At 36.6% G+C, this 20354-nt stretch overlaps 3 protein-coding genes across 5 annotated transcripts; 2 read left to right on the top strand and 1 right to left on the bottom strand.

Moving 5' to 3' along the window:
• LOC105170175 (serine/threonine-protein phosphatase PP2A-2 catalytic subunit-like) lies at positions 76–4927 on the bottom strand. 2 transcript variants are annotated; one of them, XM_020696860.1, is made up of 12 exons: positions 4666–4926; positions 4152–4208; positions 3721–3800; positions 3499–3582; positions 3298–3369; positions 2434–2505; positions 2138–2178; positions 1562–1628; positions 1064–1255; positions 888–977; positions 703–810; positions 76–583 (listed from the first exon to the last, which is right to left on the bottom strand). In XM_020696860.1, the coding sequence occupies exons 2-12, from the start codon at positions 4195–4197 to the stop codon at positions 518–520; spliced, it is 918 nt and encodes a 305-aa protein (XP_020552519.1). In that variant the 5' UTR covers positions 4198–4208; positions 4666–4926; the 3' UTR covers positions 76–517. The 2 variants fall into 2 exon arrangements, with proteins under 2 accessions (XP_020552519.1, XP_011089122.1); XM_011090820.2 differs by lacking the exon at positions 3721–3800 and having other exon boundaries at positions 282–583; positions 4666–4927.
• On the top strand, positions 6093–12335 carry LOC105170174 (DEAD-box ATP-dependent RNA helicase 37). Of its 2 annotated transcripts, none has more exons than XM_011090818.2 (7): positions 6093–6275; positions 6562–7519; positions 7610–7693; positions 8641–8883; positions 9963–10130; positions 10762–10875; positions 11381–12335. In XM_011090818.2, the coding sequence occupies exons 2-7, from the start codon at positions 6779–6781 to the stop codon at positions 11861–11863; spliced, it is 1833 nt and encodes a 610-aa protein (XP_011089120.1). In that variant the 5' UTR covers positions 6093–6275; positions 6562–6778; the 3' UTR covers positions 11864–12335. The 2 variants fall into 2 exon arrangements, with proteins under 2 accessions (XP_011089120.1, XP_011089121.1); XM_011090819.2 differs by having other exon boundaries at positions 6099–6200; positions 11381–11863.
• LOC105170172 (F-box/kelch-repeat protein At1g55270) lies at positions 14783–18374 on the top strand. The gene is made up of 2 exons (XM_011090817.2): positions 14783–15360; positions 16530–18374. Exons 1-2 carry the CDS (start codon positions 15298–15300, stop codon positions 17778–17780), a joined length of 1314 nt encoding a protein of 437 aa, XP_011089119.1. The 5' UTR covers positions 14783–15297; the 3' UTR covers positions 17781–18374.

Here is a 20354-nt window from a genome sequence, read left to right as displayed (position 1 = left end):
ATGAATAGGAAGTTTGACCCCCCACCCCCACGAAGAAGAAAACAAACCTAAGGATAGAGAAACCGGTCACATTGGTAAAATTTACCAGCACGCACTTAAAAATTAAAATGTGACGAAATTCTCTCCTTTACAACCCTTATTGTATTTCCTATAATAAGGGATCAAAAAATTCGGAGGAAGTGTAACAAACTGAAAACCATCCACCTATGATAAATGACAAAAATATGGCAAAGAGAAATGGAAGATTTGGGGGGAAAAATATGCCTCATCTTTTGCATAGGTAATATATGTGCAGCGATAGCACAGCCAGCTCTACTGCCTCTTCTGCGGTATCTCCATTAGTTTCGGGACGACAGCTGAACCAGATAAAGTACCACCCAGTCTCTTACACATGCTTTTACCATCCTTCTCAATACTTTCAGTTTCAGTATATTTTCTAACCTTGTAAGCAGCAATCAACCAACAAAGCAGCTTGAAGGCATCTGCCTGACACTATTCGGCAACTATTCCAGCTATATCAGAGAAAGTAATCTGGTGTCCTTCGAGTGACATCTGGCTCACCACGTCTAGGAGCTGGCTCAAACTGCAATCAAGAATCAAGAGACTGAATACCTACCACAAGTCTTTCTTAACACAAGCAGACACCTTGCTCATGTTCACCCACATAAACATGGACCAAGGGCCCAAGAGAGAGAGAGAGACCTGAATGAAATTATGACCATTGCAATCATCAACTTCCAGAATAGATGCCATGTTCCCGCAGCGGTAACAATAATTAGGTGCACTGAAGATTGTAACGACCTTTTGGTCCTGCAGCAAGCAATACCCAACTGTCAATCTATAACATAAACTAAAATCTTAACAGTATGAGAAGTTTGAAGAATTACATGAGCCCAGTTGAATCCCTCCATAACCAACTGGTGTGCTCTGGCTATAAGCTTCAAGTTGTTTGTATGGTTAAACTGCTCTGATATGTCCTGTTAAATCCACATGAATAAAGAACACCACTTAATTCTATCTGTAAAAATATCACAATGCATTAGAACAAGGTGTTAGAAAGTACTTGGCCAAATGTATATCCAGCACCCCTTGGAGAGATACCCCAACCACATCGATCATCAGGGTCAGACCATAAAAGATCACACATGGGTCCTTCATGAGGAACTTCTTGAACACGGTCAAAATTACGGATATTATCAAGAGTTTCAATGGACGGTGACAATCCACCATGCAAACAAAATATTTCTGATTCAACCTAAAAAAAAAAAAGAAAGAAAGAAAGAAATGCTGAATTGTGATCACCATGTGTAAGTGAAATGGTAAAATGCTAGAGCAAGCCAAGCAGAAACCAGTCAATGTTCTTGCATAAGCTAATGAAGTACATGAAAGTAACTGTGCTTTGGGAGAAAACATCACCAGCCTCTGAAAGCAGTGGTACAGTGCAGATACAAATACTGCCATAAACAGGACAATCAAAGATACCATGAAATCCCCATTCTAGTCCTACTATTGATTTTAAAGGTGGAGTGTTATATAGTTTCAATAAACATAATATACTAACCAATGCGGTAAGAGGGAAAAAGTCAAACAAATCTGTAAAGATCTTCCACACGTTGGCGTTCCCGTATCTGTACAATGTAACAACATCAATACATTTGGTCATCTTAGGCATAAACGCATCTATGAAAGTTCTTGTACAATGTAAAGAGATGCATCAAAGATCAAGATGAATGTGCATTAAACCTGATTCTTCTATTCAAACACAGTCTCCACAACTGACGATTAATTTAACAATTCCTACCGAACACCTAAGTTTGAACAATGACATGATCCAATAATCCCCCATTATCACATAATGCTATCATGCGCCAACATGGAATAATAATAATAAGCTACTTAAATTGATGGAGCCTTTTCCAACAATCAATAATTGAGGGGGCCAATCACATGTAGAATCTAACAACACAAACTTGATTCAAATGGTTGATAATGCAAGATAAAATGCCATTTCAAGATTATAAAGTAGAAGAAAGAGGTAAATGAGAATTCATGTATATTTTGCATGCTACAGTGTAATCCTAAATTACCTTAGTTTATGTAGAACATTTTATACTTCAAAAGAAAACAAATAACTTACTTTCTCAGGCATTCATCATAAAACCCATACACCTGAGTGATCTGCAAGAAACAGAAGAATCTTTTCAGTAATAAAAATTGGTGGAATGGTATAGGAACTTCTTGATTAAAATAAGTTCAAGAAACTAGCAAACAATACTGAACAGAGAGAAGAGAACAACCAATCCACCTAGAACATCTGAGATGAGCAATTACAATTTTCAATATGATAGGTGCAAGTGAAACAACAAAGATACAAAAAAACATATAGGTGGATTGATGGAGCATCGGGAAGAAGAAAGCGTCATATAAGTTTACCTGGCGGCTTTCATGGTTTCCTCGTAGAATAGTGATCCTTTGAGGATAACGCACTTTGAGGGCTACCAAGAGCTGGAAAAAGATTCATATACTTGTGAAAACAATAAACTTAAGCACCCCAACTCTGCCATACTAAAATGAATCATGATAACTCAGAGGTGATAAATTTCCGAACAGACGCCTCAGATAGATATCCATTCCATGAAAGTTAAGTTGACTAATCAGAGATAATGGGCTCAGTACGTTCTTGGTGTATATTTGTCAATAATTGTTTGCACCATCTCCACATGAGTCATGATTATACAGAGCACACAGGTGTACCTTGTAAGATCCTAGAAAGCATCACAAAACTTTTGCCATTTATTAATTACTGTAGGTCCAAATAAAGCAAGCAATGAATCAGTTAGCAATGTGACATCAGTCAGAGGATGAAAGTAAAGCCTATACTCAGCCCAATAAGTGAACTTATGAATAAATAGATGAAAATAAAACCTGTACTCAGCCTAATTAAAAAATTATAAATAACCTGATAAAAGTAAAGCTTATACTCAGCGTAGTAAGAAAATCCATCGTTGCACTTACAGTTACTGGCAATGTATCGACTGGCAAATGTAGTTATCTATCAGCAACTATTGCAGTTTCAAGGCGTGCTTCTAGCCACACTTGCACAGATCACACCAATCACAATTCTTTTTATATGCAATTTGTTGGTGCAGTTAGTTCTTTAAGAAATCTCATCACACCCTCTGAGCTAACCCACACTCAAAAGGCAAAAGAAGAAAGTATTCCATGACTAATGGCCATCAAAGCAATTGCCTGATTAGGTTTCACATACAGAATAGGTCATACGAAAAGTTCACTTACCGTTACTGTCTCAACAGAGTAGTATCCTCGATCAACATAATCTCCCATAAACAAATAATTTGTATCTGGACACTGCCATGGAAAAAGCTCGATAAACATTTGATTTGACTGAAGTAGACAACTCCATGACCGAGCATTACCAAGCAGAACAAAATGCAAAACACTAGAGCTATATCCATAGAAGGGCAATTGAGTATTTACCTTTCCACCAATCCGAAAGAGTTCCGCAAGATCATGGAACTGCCCATGAATATCACCACATATGGTCACTGGGCTTTTCACAGGCTGCAATAACGAAATAAATAGCTTTATGGGCTTTTATCACCACGAAAGGAAATAAAAAAATTATTGTTTGCAGGGCCAACTCATGATAACCACCACATTGGCTGTTGAAATGTTTATAAGGGAAAAATAGCTACTTAATTTTACTAAGCACCAAGCCTTCATGCCATGTAGGCAGTGTTGAAAATGTTGCGAACCACCCACTTTGGTAGTAAATAGATCTGTCATAGTTGAGAAATCTAAATTAAGTGAACACATAATACCAGCATTTGAGTAAGACTTATCATTGAAAAGTTATTAGTCTCCATTCAGAGTTGCAAACTTGTAAGAAATATATCAACCTAGATAACAAAAAAGCTCCAAAGGAAGTGAGAAGTATGTACATTGTGTGATATCTCCTTCTACTGAGGAGGATAAGCTTCATCATCAACAAATACTTAGGTTACCAGTAATATGGAGCAAAATGTTATCATGATAGCAGCTTTTACATTAAAGGAAAAGAACCAAAAATGAACCCAAGCAAGTAATCATATCTATAATCTGCCATAACAGCCAAAACGAAGAAAAGAAACCTGCACATTGCTCTCGTTCATCAGAATCTCCTTGGCCTTCTGGCATAACACCCTTATCTACGCAAATAAACAGAAGCAGCTGGTATTAAAAAAAAAAAAAACTCATACAGTAACAGGAGAACATATAAAAGCTGCAGGGACAAAAATATCCTTAAAAATCATATACACCCTAAGCTGTGAAACAAAGCATGCCAAAAAAGGGCTCAAATTAAAGGAGGAGGAGAAAAAAACAAAAAATGGATGAGAAAAGATAGTGAACCCTTCACTATCTCACAGTCATTTCTGGAAGAACATTTCGGCAAAATCAAAGGAACAGCTCAAAACATGAGAAACTGTGAATTTCCAAATGGATCCGACATTAGAAACACTAGATCAAGTCCATCAACACTTGAACAACCCCATACACCAAAGCCCGAATTCTACAAAAAAAATCACCATGCGCGACCCGAAAATCCACGAATCTTACCAAGACTCCAAGTAATAAATGATTTATCGAAGGTAAAAGGAAAGAAACCTCTAGCTCCGACAAGGGCTTGCACTGCATCAGCTGAGCAATTTGGTCGTCCAGGTTCCCATTACCTCGATTGCCACCGGTCGGCGCCACCGGCCCATCCATCATCAGATACGGTGGAATCCTCGAAATTTGGACTCACCTGCTCGATTGATTCTTCTCACGGCGTCGTTTTCTATTGCTTTTCTCGTTCGGCTGAACAGTGAGGAGACATGTGGAGAGTGGAGACACAAATGAGATTAGTGGCCAGGAACCAAATTCAGATAGAAAAGTATTTTCCCTTCTATCATTTAGCAATTAATTAATAGCTTTAAATTTAATTATTTAGTAATTAATGAGTTGGTTTAGTTTTAATAATCACAATTAGTCAAAATATTATTTACAAATATATAATATTTTTTTGAAGAGACAATAAATAATATCTCATTGTTTAGTTAGTATACATATATATCTAATAATTTGCCCAAAAATAAATTAGTCAACATATCCTTAAAAACGCATCTAAATCGTTGATGTGTGATGCAAATGAGCAAAAGTCGCATTTGGTTCCTAAAAAGATAATGAACAAAAATAATATTGTTTTACTTTTTCATTTCGAGAGTATTTGCGATCGTTTTTCGTACCAAAAAAAAAAATACTTTTCACCTTCCAGTATACCACAAAATAAGCTATAAATCATAGTAAAATAAATGTTTGTGTATTTGTGGGATCCGAGTGCATGCAAAAATATTACATTAAGACTGTCAATTTATATTTTATTTTTGTAAAAAACAAAAGTTATTAATTACTTGTATAATGTGAATGCACCGCAAAGGTTCCAAAAGTAGTATAGATACAAATCTGTAATTTAATTTTCAAATGAGTTGCACCAAAATACGAAATTGTTAAATATAATTTTGAATATTGTGTTGGAAATTGATTTATTCAACTCCAACACAAAAGTATAGTTTTGAGTAAAAAAATTTCAATATTTTGATACTTAAAATATATAAACACCCTAAATTATTTTGAAGGTCAAATTTGAACTAACAAATATCTAATATTTGTAAGAGGAATAGAAAACTTAATATTAACAAAATCAAAATAATAAAAATACAAAAAGAATATTTAATCCTTTTAAACAACTGATTAATTTATATTAAACAATTTATTTTTCTAATATTAATCAAAATAGAATGAATAAAATTAGAGTTTATTGAAGAAATGGTGTTTAATAGTGTGGCAGCCATTTTGAAAACTTTTGGAACAAAAGAGAAGCCCAACCACAAACCAACATATGTATACATATATATATATAAAAAAAGAGAATAATAATAAAACAAAAAACACATATACGTATAAAAATATTGTACGGAATATGAAGCAGAGACGCAAGTATCCATACAGTATATATCTATATCTAGAGAGAGAGAGTGTGAGAGAGAGAGAGAAAAGGTGTGGACTCTTTTAGAGAGAGACCAGAAAATCGAAACTTCGACACACAAAGATATTTATGCACTTTGCTCTCCCATCGCACATTCTCCGCCCCCAAAATTAGGGTTTATTTCTCTTCTCCCTTCAATTCCGTTGTACCTTCCTCTTCACTCCATTCTCTCTCTCTCTCTCTACTCTAGGTATTATCTGTGTGTACCACATTTTTTTTACTTTCTGATTTTGTTTAGGGACTCCTCATCGTCTTGTTTTGATTTTCCTTCTTTCTTTCTTTTTTTTGACTATTTCATGTACCCTTTTTTCTTTCTTTCTGCAGTGGTAGCATGTAGCCTTTTCTTCTTCTTTCTTTTTTGTTTCTTTCTGCAGTGGTAGCTGCATTTTTTGTAGATGTGTGTGTGAGTATCTGTATGGATAAGGTTTGCTAATGGGTTTTCTTCTTTTTTGGTTTGTCTACGGATATGTTTACAGGGATTGCACTTCGAGGTGCCCAAATGTATGATTGGTATTTTTGCTGAAGTTTTGAATGGTGGCGGCTATTTTTGCATCATATAGGATATGCGCTTCTGAGAAGTCAATTTTGTTTGGACTCCGGAGGAGAGTTGTGGCTTTGGAGCTACTTTTGTTTGTGGGGCATTAAGCGGCTTTTAACTGGAAGGAGATAGGTTGGACATTGTGTTTCTTAGATATGCTGACGTCCTGCTCCGATTCAACTGAGAAGGCCCCTGCTGGTGGAATAGGGGTCCCTACTCGAGGTCCGCGGACCAGTTATGTTCCACCACATCTTAGGAATAGGTCTCCCTCAGTAGACACAACCTCAGCTCCGGTTTTGCATTATGATGCTGCTGTTGGAAGTGGCCACCAGGGACATGGTGGTCCTCCTCCAGCCGGGATTCGATCCGTTGGTCCTAGGAATGATCGTGGTGGTGTTAGCAGCAGCCGTGGTGGTAATGGTGGTGGTGGTGCCTGGAATAATAGAAACAATGGTTGGGATCATGGGAGGGCAAGAGAATCTAATCCTTTTCAAGACGAATTAGATACAGAACAGGCATTTGGGGCTCAAGAGAATACAGGGATCAACTTTGATGCTTACGATGATATTCCAGTTGAAACTAGCGGAAAAGATGTTCCCCCTCCAGTAAATACATTTGCCGAGATTGATTTAGGCGAAGCTTTAAACCTAAATATTAGAAGGTGTAAATATGTGAAGCCTACACCTGTGCAGCGGTATGCCATACCAATAGCACTCGCTGGCCGGGATTTGATGGCGTGTGCTCAGACTGGCTCTGGGAAGACAGCTGCGTTTTGCTTCCCAATAATTAGTGGAATTATGAAAAGCAGCCAGTCTGCTCTGAGACCCCCTCGCATGCCACGCATGGCATTTCCACTTGCCCTCATTCTTTCTCCAACTAGGGAGCTTTCCCTGCAAGTGAGTCTGAATTCAGACATTCTGTTGTTTTCTGTGCACATTCGTGACTCATGCCTTAGTGAAGATTCGACCTTGTGTTTTGTCTTTCAGATTCATGAAGAAGCTAGGAAATTTGCATACCAAACTGGTGTGAGGGTGGTTGTTGCTTATGGTGGTGCGCCCATAAATCTACAGGTTTTCATTTTTTCTGTAGAAACTTCTGGGTTTTAGGTTCAATTGCTGCAAATTTCTGGGTACACCCACCTTATGTGAATTATTGTTGTCCACCGCCCTTGTTCTCTACCACTAACACATAGATTTTTGTTTCTGAATTATTTATTTCAAACTTAAGTGTGCCTCTTCTGTTTTGATCTTTTGAGAATAACAATGTATTAATTCCCATCTGAATGGATATTTATCCTCATTAATGGGCCTTAGGTATATATTTCACATTCCTAACAGGTATTTCATGCTCTTGCTTTGCTACTGTAGCCAATTTATAACTTCAAGCTGAAATTTGAGAATTTGAAACACTTCAAACGGACTTTGTGTAATATGTGGGTTTCCCTGTTGTTACTTTGTGTGAATTTGATTAGCTTTACCTACTATATTTGGCAGTATCCATTGAGTTTTTCTTGGTGCATAAAGTTGGACGTAAAATATATAGAAAGAAAGGTTATTGATAAATTATATTATGGAAATTTTATTTTTAATGGCTTTTCAAAGTATTGTGCTCAAGCTTTAGTTTCATGATGAACATTTCAAAACATGCTGCTTGTGTTTTTTGGTTAGTTTCTCAGGAGGGCTAAGAGTCAAAGAACAAACTTCTGTTTTGGTTTCTTGCAGACTCCATTGTTGCTATTCCTTGAGCTGACTATATGTTGATTTTGGAGGCCTATTGTTTTTTATGAATTATATATGGCTACCATTATATGGAACCTCCTTGCAGATATTGATTATGTATATTAGTCTTCTTGTTGCAAATCTCGAAAAAGCTTCATTTATTTTCTAAAAATGCCGGAACTTTAAAGACTCATCATACCACTATCATTTTTCATCCCTGTTTTTACCTTCTCGCCTTATTCATATTTCTTCTTCTCAATGTTAAGCCTTTATCTTACTATAATCGACTTTCTGGACAGCTTAGAGAACTTGAAAGAGGTGTTGATATACTTGTTGCAACTCCTGGAAGGTTGGTGGATTTGTTGGAAAGAGCAAGAGTTTCATTGCAACTGATTAGGTACTTAGCGCTGGATGAGGCAGATAGAATGTTGGACATGGGTTTTGAACCTCAAATAAGGAGAATTGTGCAACAAATGGACATGCCACCTCCTGGTTTAAGACAAACAATGCTGTTTAGCGCCACCTTCCCGAAGGAGATTCAGGTCCGTTTTTCTGTTTCCAAAGGAATCATAAAAAGCTACTTAAATAAGTTGGGCTCAACATAATGACCAAAATTCTTGGTATTTAGCAATAGTTTCTTTTGCACAGGAGTCTGAGTAGAACTGAGTTGTTTATATTTGGTCGCAAACGTAATTGAGGCCATTTTTTAGTTACCTACTCGTGTTAGAGCTTAATGGTATTATATGCAATTCATTTTCCAATAACTTGTCATGGAAGGCAAAAATTTAGTAAGTCTCAAAGCTATTAGATATCAAGTTTCCATGTCTTTTGGTGTAATAATTCTTCTCTGATGATAATATTCTTTATAGAACTCCTTTTTTTTTTATTGTTTTACCAATTTTATCATTTAAGCATACGTGTACTTATATTTATGGTCTTTATGATACAATTTAATGCTGTTTGACTTTGACCAATAATGGTTATATTTTTCAATTTTAAGAAGTATCTTGTGATGTATAAACACTTCGTCAGAGTTAACAGTGTTCTGGAATATATTTCTTGCTTTCTTTTTGGTTCTTGAAGATTCTTTCTTGCTTTCTTTTTTGGTTCTCTGAAGGTTCTTACATGTTGCATGAGTTATGGAGAAAGCATTACATGTTGCATTAAAAGGTTTTTCCAGAATTAAGTTTTTGTAATTTTGAAGATCTTGGTGTAAGGGCAACACTAAAAGAAAACAATGGAGAAAAGTTGAGAGTCAATGTGAGATTCCTGAATTAGAGCATAGAGCTAGAATAATCTCTATCAAATTCAACACTTCGAAGTGTTAAAGCAATTTGCCAAAATCATTTAATACCATACTGCTTGGTGAAGAGTGCTAAATAGACTTCTTATCTCATTGAATATCCTGAACTCTGCTGCTTACAAATTTCTTGTTTCACTCTTGGTTGGTGCTGTTCCCATTTTAGGGTTCAATATAGTTTTTTCGGCCACATTTACTTCATCCTAAAATATTTAACGTGATAATTCATTTACTATTCTACATGATAATGCATTTACCTATTTTACTTCTTTCTTCAATTATCAGCTTTGTGATGTTCTGCAACTTTTACATGACATGCAGAGGTTGGCTGCAGATTTTCTATCATCTTACGTCTTTCTGGCTGTAGGGAGAGTTGGTTCTAGTACTGATTTGATTGTCCAGAGAGTTGAATATGTGCTAGAGACTGATAAAAGAAGCCACCTAATGGACCTTCTTCATGCACAGAGGGCTAACGGTGATCAAGGAAAGGTAAGACTTCAACCAGAAAATTCCGTCTGTATCTGGAATTTCCATGTGGAGCCGATGGGATATTCTTTTTCGTACTGATTGATGTTGCTGCTGTTTGATTCTATTTATTTGTGTAAAACAGATTAACAGAGTGCTAAAGAAGGATTTAGATAGTTGATTTCTGTAATTGTGAAGTAAATCTTTGGAAGTGAGTTTTAGTCAGTTCTTTGTGTAAAAAGAGTTGCTAGGATACTGAGAGGGGTTGGAGTTGGGAAGGCTCAGTATTTGTGGAAGGAGTACTATCACCTGTATGCACATCCAGAAAAAGAGTAGGTGAAAGTAATCGCCTTGGACTGAATAATAGGTCCTCATCGTTTCTCAGCATTGAAGTTGTAAGATCTTTTCAGAGTAGCCTTTGGTTGTTGTTTCAGAACCTGAGGTATCTATGGATTGCTGCTATTCTGTGTAAATAACTTTTCTGGAAATAGTAGTAGAAACAGGGCATGAACTTTTAAAATTTATTTTCAGTTTCTTAATTAATCTTTCTTCTATGCTATTCGCTTCTAATATATCTTCTTAGGAACAGTTTGTTGTGCAATTTAGCATTGACCTGTACTTACTGAACATGGTTCTTTTGCTTTCTAATTTACAGCAAGCTCTCACTCTGGTTTTTGTGGAGACAAAGAAGGGAGCTGATTCCCTTGAACATTGGCTTTGCATGAATCACTTTCCTGCCTCTGCCATTCATGGTGACAGGAGTCAACAGGTTTGTTTGATATGTGGATTTCCTGCTAGGATTGGGTCCTTTTTTTGCTTTTCGCCTATTGAGTTTGATTGAATAGATTAAGATTTTCTTGCTTTTTCACAATTTTCAAGATACTTAAGCGGTGGATTGGATTTCGTTGTTCATATCTAATTATGCTCTTGGGTCTATTCATTCTGTATTTTGGCATTCTGGGAAGACTTACGATGATCTTTCTATGTCTTATAGCCATCGCTGTCTATAATTGTTTCTTCCTGATTACTATATCATATGTATGGTTTTGTCATGCCATTTGAGCGAGACAAATTATGTGGAAATACAGAGACAAAGAGAAGGTTACATGACAACCCCCCCCTTCTGAAATCTTGCATGTTTCCTGTTCTATCAAGACAAACCTATCCTATCCTCGTTGTATGGAGCATTACAAGTTGAAATTTATGTAGTTTGTTGAATATGGATCACTGCACACTACATTTTCTAATCTTTATTTGCATTGACTGGGCTGCAGGATCGAGAATATGCCTTGAGATCTTTCAAAACTGGCAAAACACCAATATTGGTTGCAACTGATGTGGCAGCACGTGGTCTTGATATCCCGCATGTTGCACATGTGGTCAACTTTGATCTTCCAAATGATATAGATGATTATGTCCACCGCATAGGACGCACTGGCCGTGCTGGCAAAACAGGGTTGGCAACTGCCTTCTTTAATGAGAACAATTCCTCATTGGCAAGACCATTGGCAGATTTGATGCAAGAAGCACATCAGGAAGTGCCTGCCTGGCTGTCCCGATTTGCAGCTCGATCAACCTTCGGAAGGAACCGTCGTGGGGGAGGACGATTTGGTAGTCGTGATTTTCGAAGAGACACCCCTTTCAACCGAGGTGGAATGGACTCATATGGTGGGGGCCACATCAACAATGGATATGTTGCATCTGGTGGGTACGGTGGAGGTTTCGGGCCTACTACTGTGACTAGCGCATGGGACTAAAAACGTACCATTTCTTAACTTGGCAATTGCAGGTGTAATCTGAGGTCTACGTTTCTTCTTACTCTAGAGCAATCACATGTTTAATACTGATGTGCATCATCTTAACCAGAAAGTCCTTTTCGCTCCATCCAAGATGGTGGTTGGCAGGCGTATTGCTTCATATGCTCTGAGATGTGCCGTAATGTTGGCAAGTTTTCGGAAAATAATTGGTATGATAGTCTTAGAACATGTGGTCCTTTTGCCGACCAATTCACTGCTTAAATATTAGTTTTGAGGTTTTGTAGAGTTCCATGGAGGGGTAGAAATCATGTTAGCGCCAGCATTTTAGTTTGTACATCTCACAAGTCTATTCATTTCTGCCTTTCAGTTGTAAATTCCTTCTGCAGATCCCCGTCACCCCAAAAATTGGCACAGCCCCTTCCAATCTTTTGCTGCTGTTGTATTATTATAGTAGTAGTAACCCTTTCTGTTCTTCCTTGGGAGTGTTTAGGTAGTTTCAAAGTATGATTTTCTTCAGGGGTATGAGAAGACAAAAAGATTAGCTAAAAACCGGTGGAATAGAGGCAATTTAAGTACATGAGCGTTTGTGAATTGTGGATTGTGAATGGTAAGTCGTACCCATTTTACATACTATATTTAAATGCCGGTGGATTAGTTGCCTAACATTTGTCAATTGGTCAATGCATGGACCATTAACTCTTCTAGAAGAAGGGTTTGTTTTTTTTTTTTTCCTTGGTATGATAACCAACAACGATTGATGCACAAGAGTTGGACCATGATTGAATCATAAATTGATGAAATTGTTGTTAACTAACAATTGGACCATGATTGAATCTTAAATTGATGAAATTGTTGTTAACTAGGTTGGATACGAGTATAAAAGTTGAAATTAGTGGATAGTTCAGTTTAGATTCTGATTTATGTACTGAGTACAAGAATCAGTGTTTGATTGCTATATTATTATAAATCATTATCTTGAAATATCTTAGGTAAATGAATTGAATGGTTTGTTTGTTTTGACAATTAAGGGAGTTTGTGATGCTGACGTCATCTCTTGAATCAGCCTGAATTGAACTTAAATTTTGCTAGTCAAAACATGTATGCAATGTATATTATAATAATAATTATTATTATGACAAAGTCTAATGTGGCAATATTAATGGGTCCCCACTTTTATTATGACTAAGGGTGTTGGAATTTGTCAAGAAATTGGTTGGGAAATAAAAAAGAATGAGGATGAGGAGATAGGAAGGAAAGTTGAGTTAGTGCAAAACTCCCAATCCAAAGCACATAAGTGCAAAGAAAGGAGACAAATGGATCTGTCAAGCAAACATGGAGTGGTTCAACTTGCCACTCCCTCACGCACACACGTCCGGGCGTGTGCGTGTTGTACACAACATCAATAATAATAATAATAATAGTAGTATTAGTAAGTGGAAATTTCATTTCATTTCATTTATATATATATATATATATATGATTTGGATGGAGAGAGGGAATGGAAAGGAAAGCAGCAGAGCAGCTCTTTGACCTTCCAAATGCAGCCAAAAATGTTAAGTGCAATTTTTGATCATTGCATTGCATGCTTCCTATTTTTTACCCTTTCAAACTCATTTCTCCAAATAATCCCTTTCCTTTCTTTTTTTAATATCTATATATGAATTGATAAATTGAAATTAATATCTTACGCCTTAATGATTTATTATCAATAAATATTAAACAAATAATAATGAGGCCGGCAAAAATTAAATGATGTGGATGAAAAAAGAGTTTATCGAGGGACAATAATTAAGTTGTAAGCGGTTTGGTTTTGACAAATATAATTTATGTGGAGAGTAAATATTGTCTTGAATCAATATTGGTAGTCATAAAGTAGTGATTTTTCACTCAAATGAAAAAAAAAAAAAAAAGAAGAGAAAATATTAGATAATTAGATTTTTTGGAAGGGCAAAAAAGGAAATATGCACATTTTCTTTCTTTTCTTTTTTCCGATTAAATGAATTGAAGAATTTATGGTTTTAATTTAGTAGGTGGGTTATTGTTGGGACATTGATGGGAGTGAGGAGTGAGGAGTGAGGAGGGAGTCTTTTTCCAATTAATTATGTTGCCCTTTGTAATAGGGTTTCTTTCTTGTATAGCCTTTGAGGGTTGTATTGTATTCTTACCTCTCCAAACTCCAAACCAATTAAATTATAATAATATTTGGAGAATAATTTCTCTTTAATTCAGATATCTCATTTAATTGTCTGCTTCATTTGTTTTATTTCTTTATGAGCAGACCCACACCCATTAACATCTGCAATTATCGCACCAAATCCTCAAATTAAATTAGAGAAGAATACAAGACACTCTTTTGTGATGTTCCAAATAAACATGTAAAAGAAAAAACACATCCCAATTAAATTATATGCATTCAGTTTGTGAAGCAATTCATATTATTGGTATTTTTTTGTTTAAATTTTTAGGTTGGTTGATTGTGAATATGAATACCCATCCCATGAAACATAATATTATACACCAAGGTCTTCATTTGTTCAAATTTAAAAGGCGGACCTTTAATTATGTTGATTCATAAAATGTATTACCTAATAAAATCCATACACCCTCAATTAATTTATCCTATGAATCAATATCTCTATATTTTTAGATTATTAAATGTACAACATAAACAATTCTTGAATAGGGGCAATCCACCATCATTCACTCACACTCAACTATAAAAATAAAATCTTTATATGTTATTTGTCAATAAATAGCAAAAAAGAATTTAAAGAAATAAGAAAAATCATAAACTTTTTCCTCCCACCTCCCTTTCTATCTCATACACACATTAGCTTGACCCGTTAATTTAATGCAGACATTGAAAAATCTGAACAGCTTTCTTGTCTGCAGCTAAGCTTGAATTTATTTATTTAATTTTTGGCTGAGATTGTATTTTAGGTAATAATATAATGAATGTATTAACTATGAAATCTGAAAAAGTAAATTGAAGTTTGTTGACACTAAAGACAATGGGTCCAGCTGTAATCTTCAGTTTAGCCTTTTTTTAAGTCTACTCAGTCAGAGAAACAAAAGAGTGTTTTTATGTATGTATATGTCAGTTTAGTGTGTGTGTGTATTTGTGGTGTGTAGAGAGAGGAGCTAAGGAGGAGGAAATAGATATCCTTCACGTTTTCAAGTAGCTGTAGAGTCCTAACTCCCAAGCCAATTTTTGCTGTTTGTATTTGCAGAGCTGAAAGAAATAGGGACCTCAAAAAAGGGTCTTTCTTGGGGCTTGGGGTTTTTCTTTTTCTGTTATGTTTGGTTGGTGTGTAAAGATTTCGGCTTTCTTCTCAACTGGTGAGTTATTCAGAAATTTTTGTTGAGATCTTGATCTGAGTTTGTGAAGAAAAAGGTGCCCATTTTATGTATGTGAGACTCCAGTTTTGATATCTATGGAGCAAACAATTGAGAGGTCTCCTAATGGACAGAGGGGTTTCAGGGTTCAAGCTCCACTGGTGAGTTTAACATGATCTTTGACAATTTCTGCTGGTAATTTCTTGAATTTGTATGTTTCTGATGATGCCCAGATGAAATTCTAGGTAATGTGCCACTCATGTAAGAATTCTTGATTATATGAGGAGAATGTGTTGTGGGTTTTTCTTTTTGAGTTTTAAATTGTTGTTTCTGTTTTTTCATGATTTTGGAATATGCCCAGCTGAATTCATGTAGAAAGATATGATCTTTAATAATTCCTTCGCTTGAGCCATCGATGGGTTTGGTTGGGAAATAACTCTTGGTTGAATTTTTTTGTTGATTTTTATCAAACTTTTATGCACCGGAGGATGGATGAGGATGGTGCACTCCCCATGGATGAGCTGGTGTTTTCTCTAGAAAATTTCATGGTGCAGCAATTGTTTTGATGTCAACTTGGTTTCAAAAGTTAAAGCAATAGATTTATATGAATGGATTGGAGATGGAGGAAGGTTGAAGTTATTTTGAGTGAGTCACTTCCAATTTCTACAGGGGATGTGGAAAAAGAAACTAACAAGTTAGATTAGAGTTTCCCTTGTTTGGTTTTGTTAAGGGATGAATTCTATTACAAAAAGAATTCTCAAAGAGCTTGTGTCCATGAATGAGCCGGCTAGACGACTCACTGGTTAAAGTTATAGATGCATGTGGCAGATCTTTGGATCAAGGAAACCCATTTTTGCTTGTAGGCAGTTGGAGCTGTTGCAGCATTGAATGGATTTAGCCCTTTAAGATATATGCACACACACAAAATAATAAAAATAAAGATGAAGGCATCTGGAAATAAGATTCTGTAATGCCGAGAGTAGGACGAACATAAAAGGCATTATGTTATGTAATGTCGAAGTTGGAATAGTGCCTCTGAAGTATGTATATTATAACTAAGACAATGATATGAAGACAAAATTTTCTTACTTTCTTTTTAAATGTTAGTCATGGTAAAGTTCTTAGGTTTTGTATCATGCTTTCGAGGAGATATGAGGACTCCAAAGAGTCACAGGGTGAACACAGTCCACATGACATAAATGAAATTGAAGTAACACAAATGTACGAGCTATCAACTTTCCATTAGCTTAACAGACTTCTTGTTGCCGAAATTTAGTGCATCACCATGTTGTATGTGTCATCGACATATGATGAATGGAAACTTTTGCAGGTTGATTCTGTATCGTGTTATTGCAAGGTTGATTCAGGGTTGAAAACAGTTGTTGGGGCAAGTAAATTTGTCCCGGGATCTAAACTTTGTATCCAACCCAATATTAATCCTCGGGCACACAAGGCAAAGAACTCCCGCCGGGAAAGGACAAGGGTGCAGCCACCACTTCTTCCAGGACTCCCTGATGATCTTGCAATTGCTTGTCTGATCCGAGTCCCTCGAATAGAACACAATAAACTTCGTCTAGTTTGCAAGAGGTGGTTCAAGCTCCTGGCTGGAAACTTTTTCTATTCTCTCAGGAAGAGTCTTGGTATGGCAGAAGAATGGGTATATGTCATCAAGAGAGACCGTGACGGCCGAATTTCATGGCATGCTTTTGATCCGACCTACCAACTGTGGCAGCCGCTTCCACCTGTTCCAGTAGAGTACAGCGCAGCCCTTGGGTTTGGCTGTGCTGTCCTTAGTGGTTGTCACCTATACTTATTTGGCGGCAAAGATCCACTAAAGGGATCTATGAGACGGGTGATTTTTTACAGTGCTCGGACAAATAAATGGCACAGGGCACCGGACATGCTTCGCAGAAGGCACTTCTTTGGTTCGTGTGTCATTAACAACTGTCTTTACGTTGCCGGAGGAGAATGTGAAGGGATCCAGAGAACTCTGCGGTCGGCTGAAGTTTATGATCCCAACAGAAACAGATGGAGCTTTATCTCTGATATGAGCACAGCTATGGTGCCATTTATTGGGGTTGTATATGATGGCAAGTGGTTCCTAAAGGGGCTTGGAACCCACAGGGAGGTCTTGAGTGAAGCCTATACACCGGAAACCAATACATGGAGTCCAATGAATGACGGGATGGTTGCTGGTTGGCGCAACCCAAGTATCTCTATGAATGGCAAGCTTTATGCTTTAGACTGTCGTGATGGTTGTAAGCTAAGAGTATATGATGAAGGCACAGATTCTTGGAGCAGATTCATTGATAGCAAGCTGCATCTTGGCAATTCTCGTGCTCTTGAGGCTGCTGCTCTTGTACCTCTTAATGGGAAGCTTTGTATAATTCGTAACAATATGAGCATCAGCATGGTTGATGTTTCGAATCCTGATAAACGAGTGGAGAGCAATCCGCAAATCTGGGAGAATATTGCCAGTAAAGGTCATTTGAGGAATCTATTCACAAATTTATGGTCAAGTATTGCTGGAAGAAGTGGATTAAAGAGTCACATCGTGCACTGTCAGGTGCTTCAAGCATGAGATGAATTACCAAATTGTTGTATCATCAGCCATGCTCCACTTTTTCCCCTTTTTAGCACAGATGTTGGTGCTGATTTTCGCACTTTTGACTCAAGTATTTGAAAGAATTGACCATGGATATGGCTGGTGAGTACAGGGAATCTCCAATGCGGTGGAATCAAGAAACTAGTGATTGTTTCACCCTTTGGTATCCAAACAGAGATGCTTAGGAAATAGAACTTTGGGGTAAGACCATATTTTACATTCATGAAAGAGGGAGCAGATAATTTCTGAACTTGTGTATATCTTCATTATTTCTCTAGTAGGTGTCTGTTCCCTATCTTATGGGATATTAGTTGCTCATGATCTTGAAGATCCATTGTGAATATAAGTGATCAAGTAACGTTAGACTACATCTTTACCATAGATAGAATGACTTGTTTCTTGCTTCACCTGCTATGCACAGATTTCCTAGATCCTGATATTTGATTCAAGCAGTCGACCAGGTTAAGATTAAATGCAGTTTTATGGAAATATTGAAAGTGGCATTGTCTTAATTTATCCATGTAACAAAATTTATCAGGTCTCACAAATCCTAGTATTTTACTTTTGAGATGTAGCTGATCTTGATTTACTTTTATTTACTGGCCATTCATTGATTTATAAGTCCCCCAGGCTACATTTTGCCTGTGATGTTTGAAATTCCTGATGAACATGAGCCTTTTTCTCTATCCTCCACAAGAAACTGCGCCTGAGGCCCATTCCTTTTCTTCTTTCAGCTTTATCCTCTAAGTGATCTGTCTTTCTGCAACTACCTTCTTGATGATGATCCATTCCTGGTAAAGTAGTAATCTCTCTGCTTTGTGATGAGTCTGATGATATGATATGGGTGCTGAATAACAACAGTGTACATCTATAATAACGATTAACTTGAAGCTTTTGAGCTTAATTAATTATTAAGCACATTCTCCGTGTGGAGGAAAGCCAAAGAAAAGAGAAATAAGTGGGAACATAAGAGAAATGGATGCTGAAGAGTAAAAGGCTAACATGCTTGCTTGTTTTGTTGCCTGCTCTTTTTTCTTAAGTATTTTTAACTTCAGCATATTCACACTGGCAAGATTACATTAGTCCACTATTTTACAGGAAGAGATTAGCAGAAAATGACAGAGAAGAAAAGTGCTTTCCTAAATATCATCTGGTGTCGTGGGAGAGTGCTGGGATATGCAATGGGTACTTATACTATGAAAATCTTTGTCTCTCTTGCTACCGTATGAAAGTATGCCATCTCCTATATATTATTGTTAACCTCGAGATTGGAGGGAGACTAAACCGAAATCCTGTCAGAACACAGGTGTTTGGAAAGGTTTCAATTTGGTAAACATGTAAAACTAGCAGAATAGAAGGTTAAAGATTTTTCTTGAAAAGAGATCTGATCAAGGTTCTACATTCAAGCTAGTACAAAATTTTTCCTCGAATCAAATTTAATATTTCAATGAAGAATAGTATGCAATTAACATCCAAGTTTCAGAGCACCATTTCAGTTTAGTTTTCAAGCTTTTAACACATCCTGTAGAAGGAACAGAGTTTTGTTCCCTGCAGGTTACATTAGTAAACGCGCAGTTTCTTAGGTTGGAAATTTGTCTGATGAAGCAAAGATCATGCCCATTCATTCTGTGTGATGTTCGTCTCAGAATCCGGGCTCGTTGATTTCAAGTTACTTCATGACCTGGACTTGAGTTCAAATATAACTGAAGGAGTTTCCACTACTATTAGGAACAAAAAGGGTAGTACAATGGAACTTCTGATACTACAATAGAAGATGAGAAAAATTCGTTCAAAACAAGACCGCAAACTCCCTTGATGATCCATAACATGATACATTTCTGATTTTTGACAGTCTAGTACCGAATTGATTTATGGCTTAACGATGACGCTTTAAAGACTCTTGGCGCTCAACCTTCAGCTGTTTCCTGAATTTCTTGATAAAGTCATCAGCCTGTTTGTTCACATCCTCCACAAGAAGCTCCCTGAGGAGCATAATTCTTCTTCTTTGAGCTTTATCCTCTGAGCTATCAGTCTTTTTGCAGCTGCCACTAAAACTGCCCTCCTCATGATGATCCATTTATGGTATTCCTCTGCACTTTGTGAAGCAAGAGGCTCTGATGATAGGATATGGATGCTTAACAGCAACACTCAGTAATTATAGTCGAGATTAACTTGTGCCTCTGAGCTTAGTTCTTTCTTAAGCGCGTTTTGAGTGGAAGAAAGTGTAGAGAAAGAGGACAGAAGTTGAAAAGAAAGTGAAGGAAATGGATGGTGAGGTCAAGAAACATAAGTTAAGAGACTTGTCTATTTTATTGTCTCTTCTCTTTGTCCGCATAGCTTTAAGATGGATTAACTTTTAATATGTTCGTTCATACTGGAAAGATTAAATTTATTCAATTACCTAACTTTGATAATTATATCATAAGAAGATTAAATAATTGTGATGGTCACTTTTTACATCATAACTTATTCTTGAAAACACGATGATCATGAAAGCATTTTTAAGACAATACATTTGAATGCCAGAACCGTTAATATAAAAATTGAAAT

The sequence above is a fragment of the Sesamum indicum genome, linkage group LG9 (assembly GCF_000512975.1).
Source record: "Sesamum indicum cultivar Zhongzhi No. 13 linkage group LG9, S_indicum_v1.0, whole genome shotgun sequence".
NCBI lineage: Eukaryota > Viridiplantae > Streptophyta > Magnoliopsida > Lamiales > Pedaliaceae > Sesamum > Sesamum indicum.
This window is presented reverse-complemented; position numbering and strand designations above follow the sequence as displayed.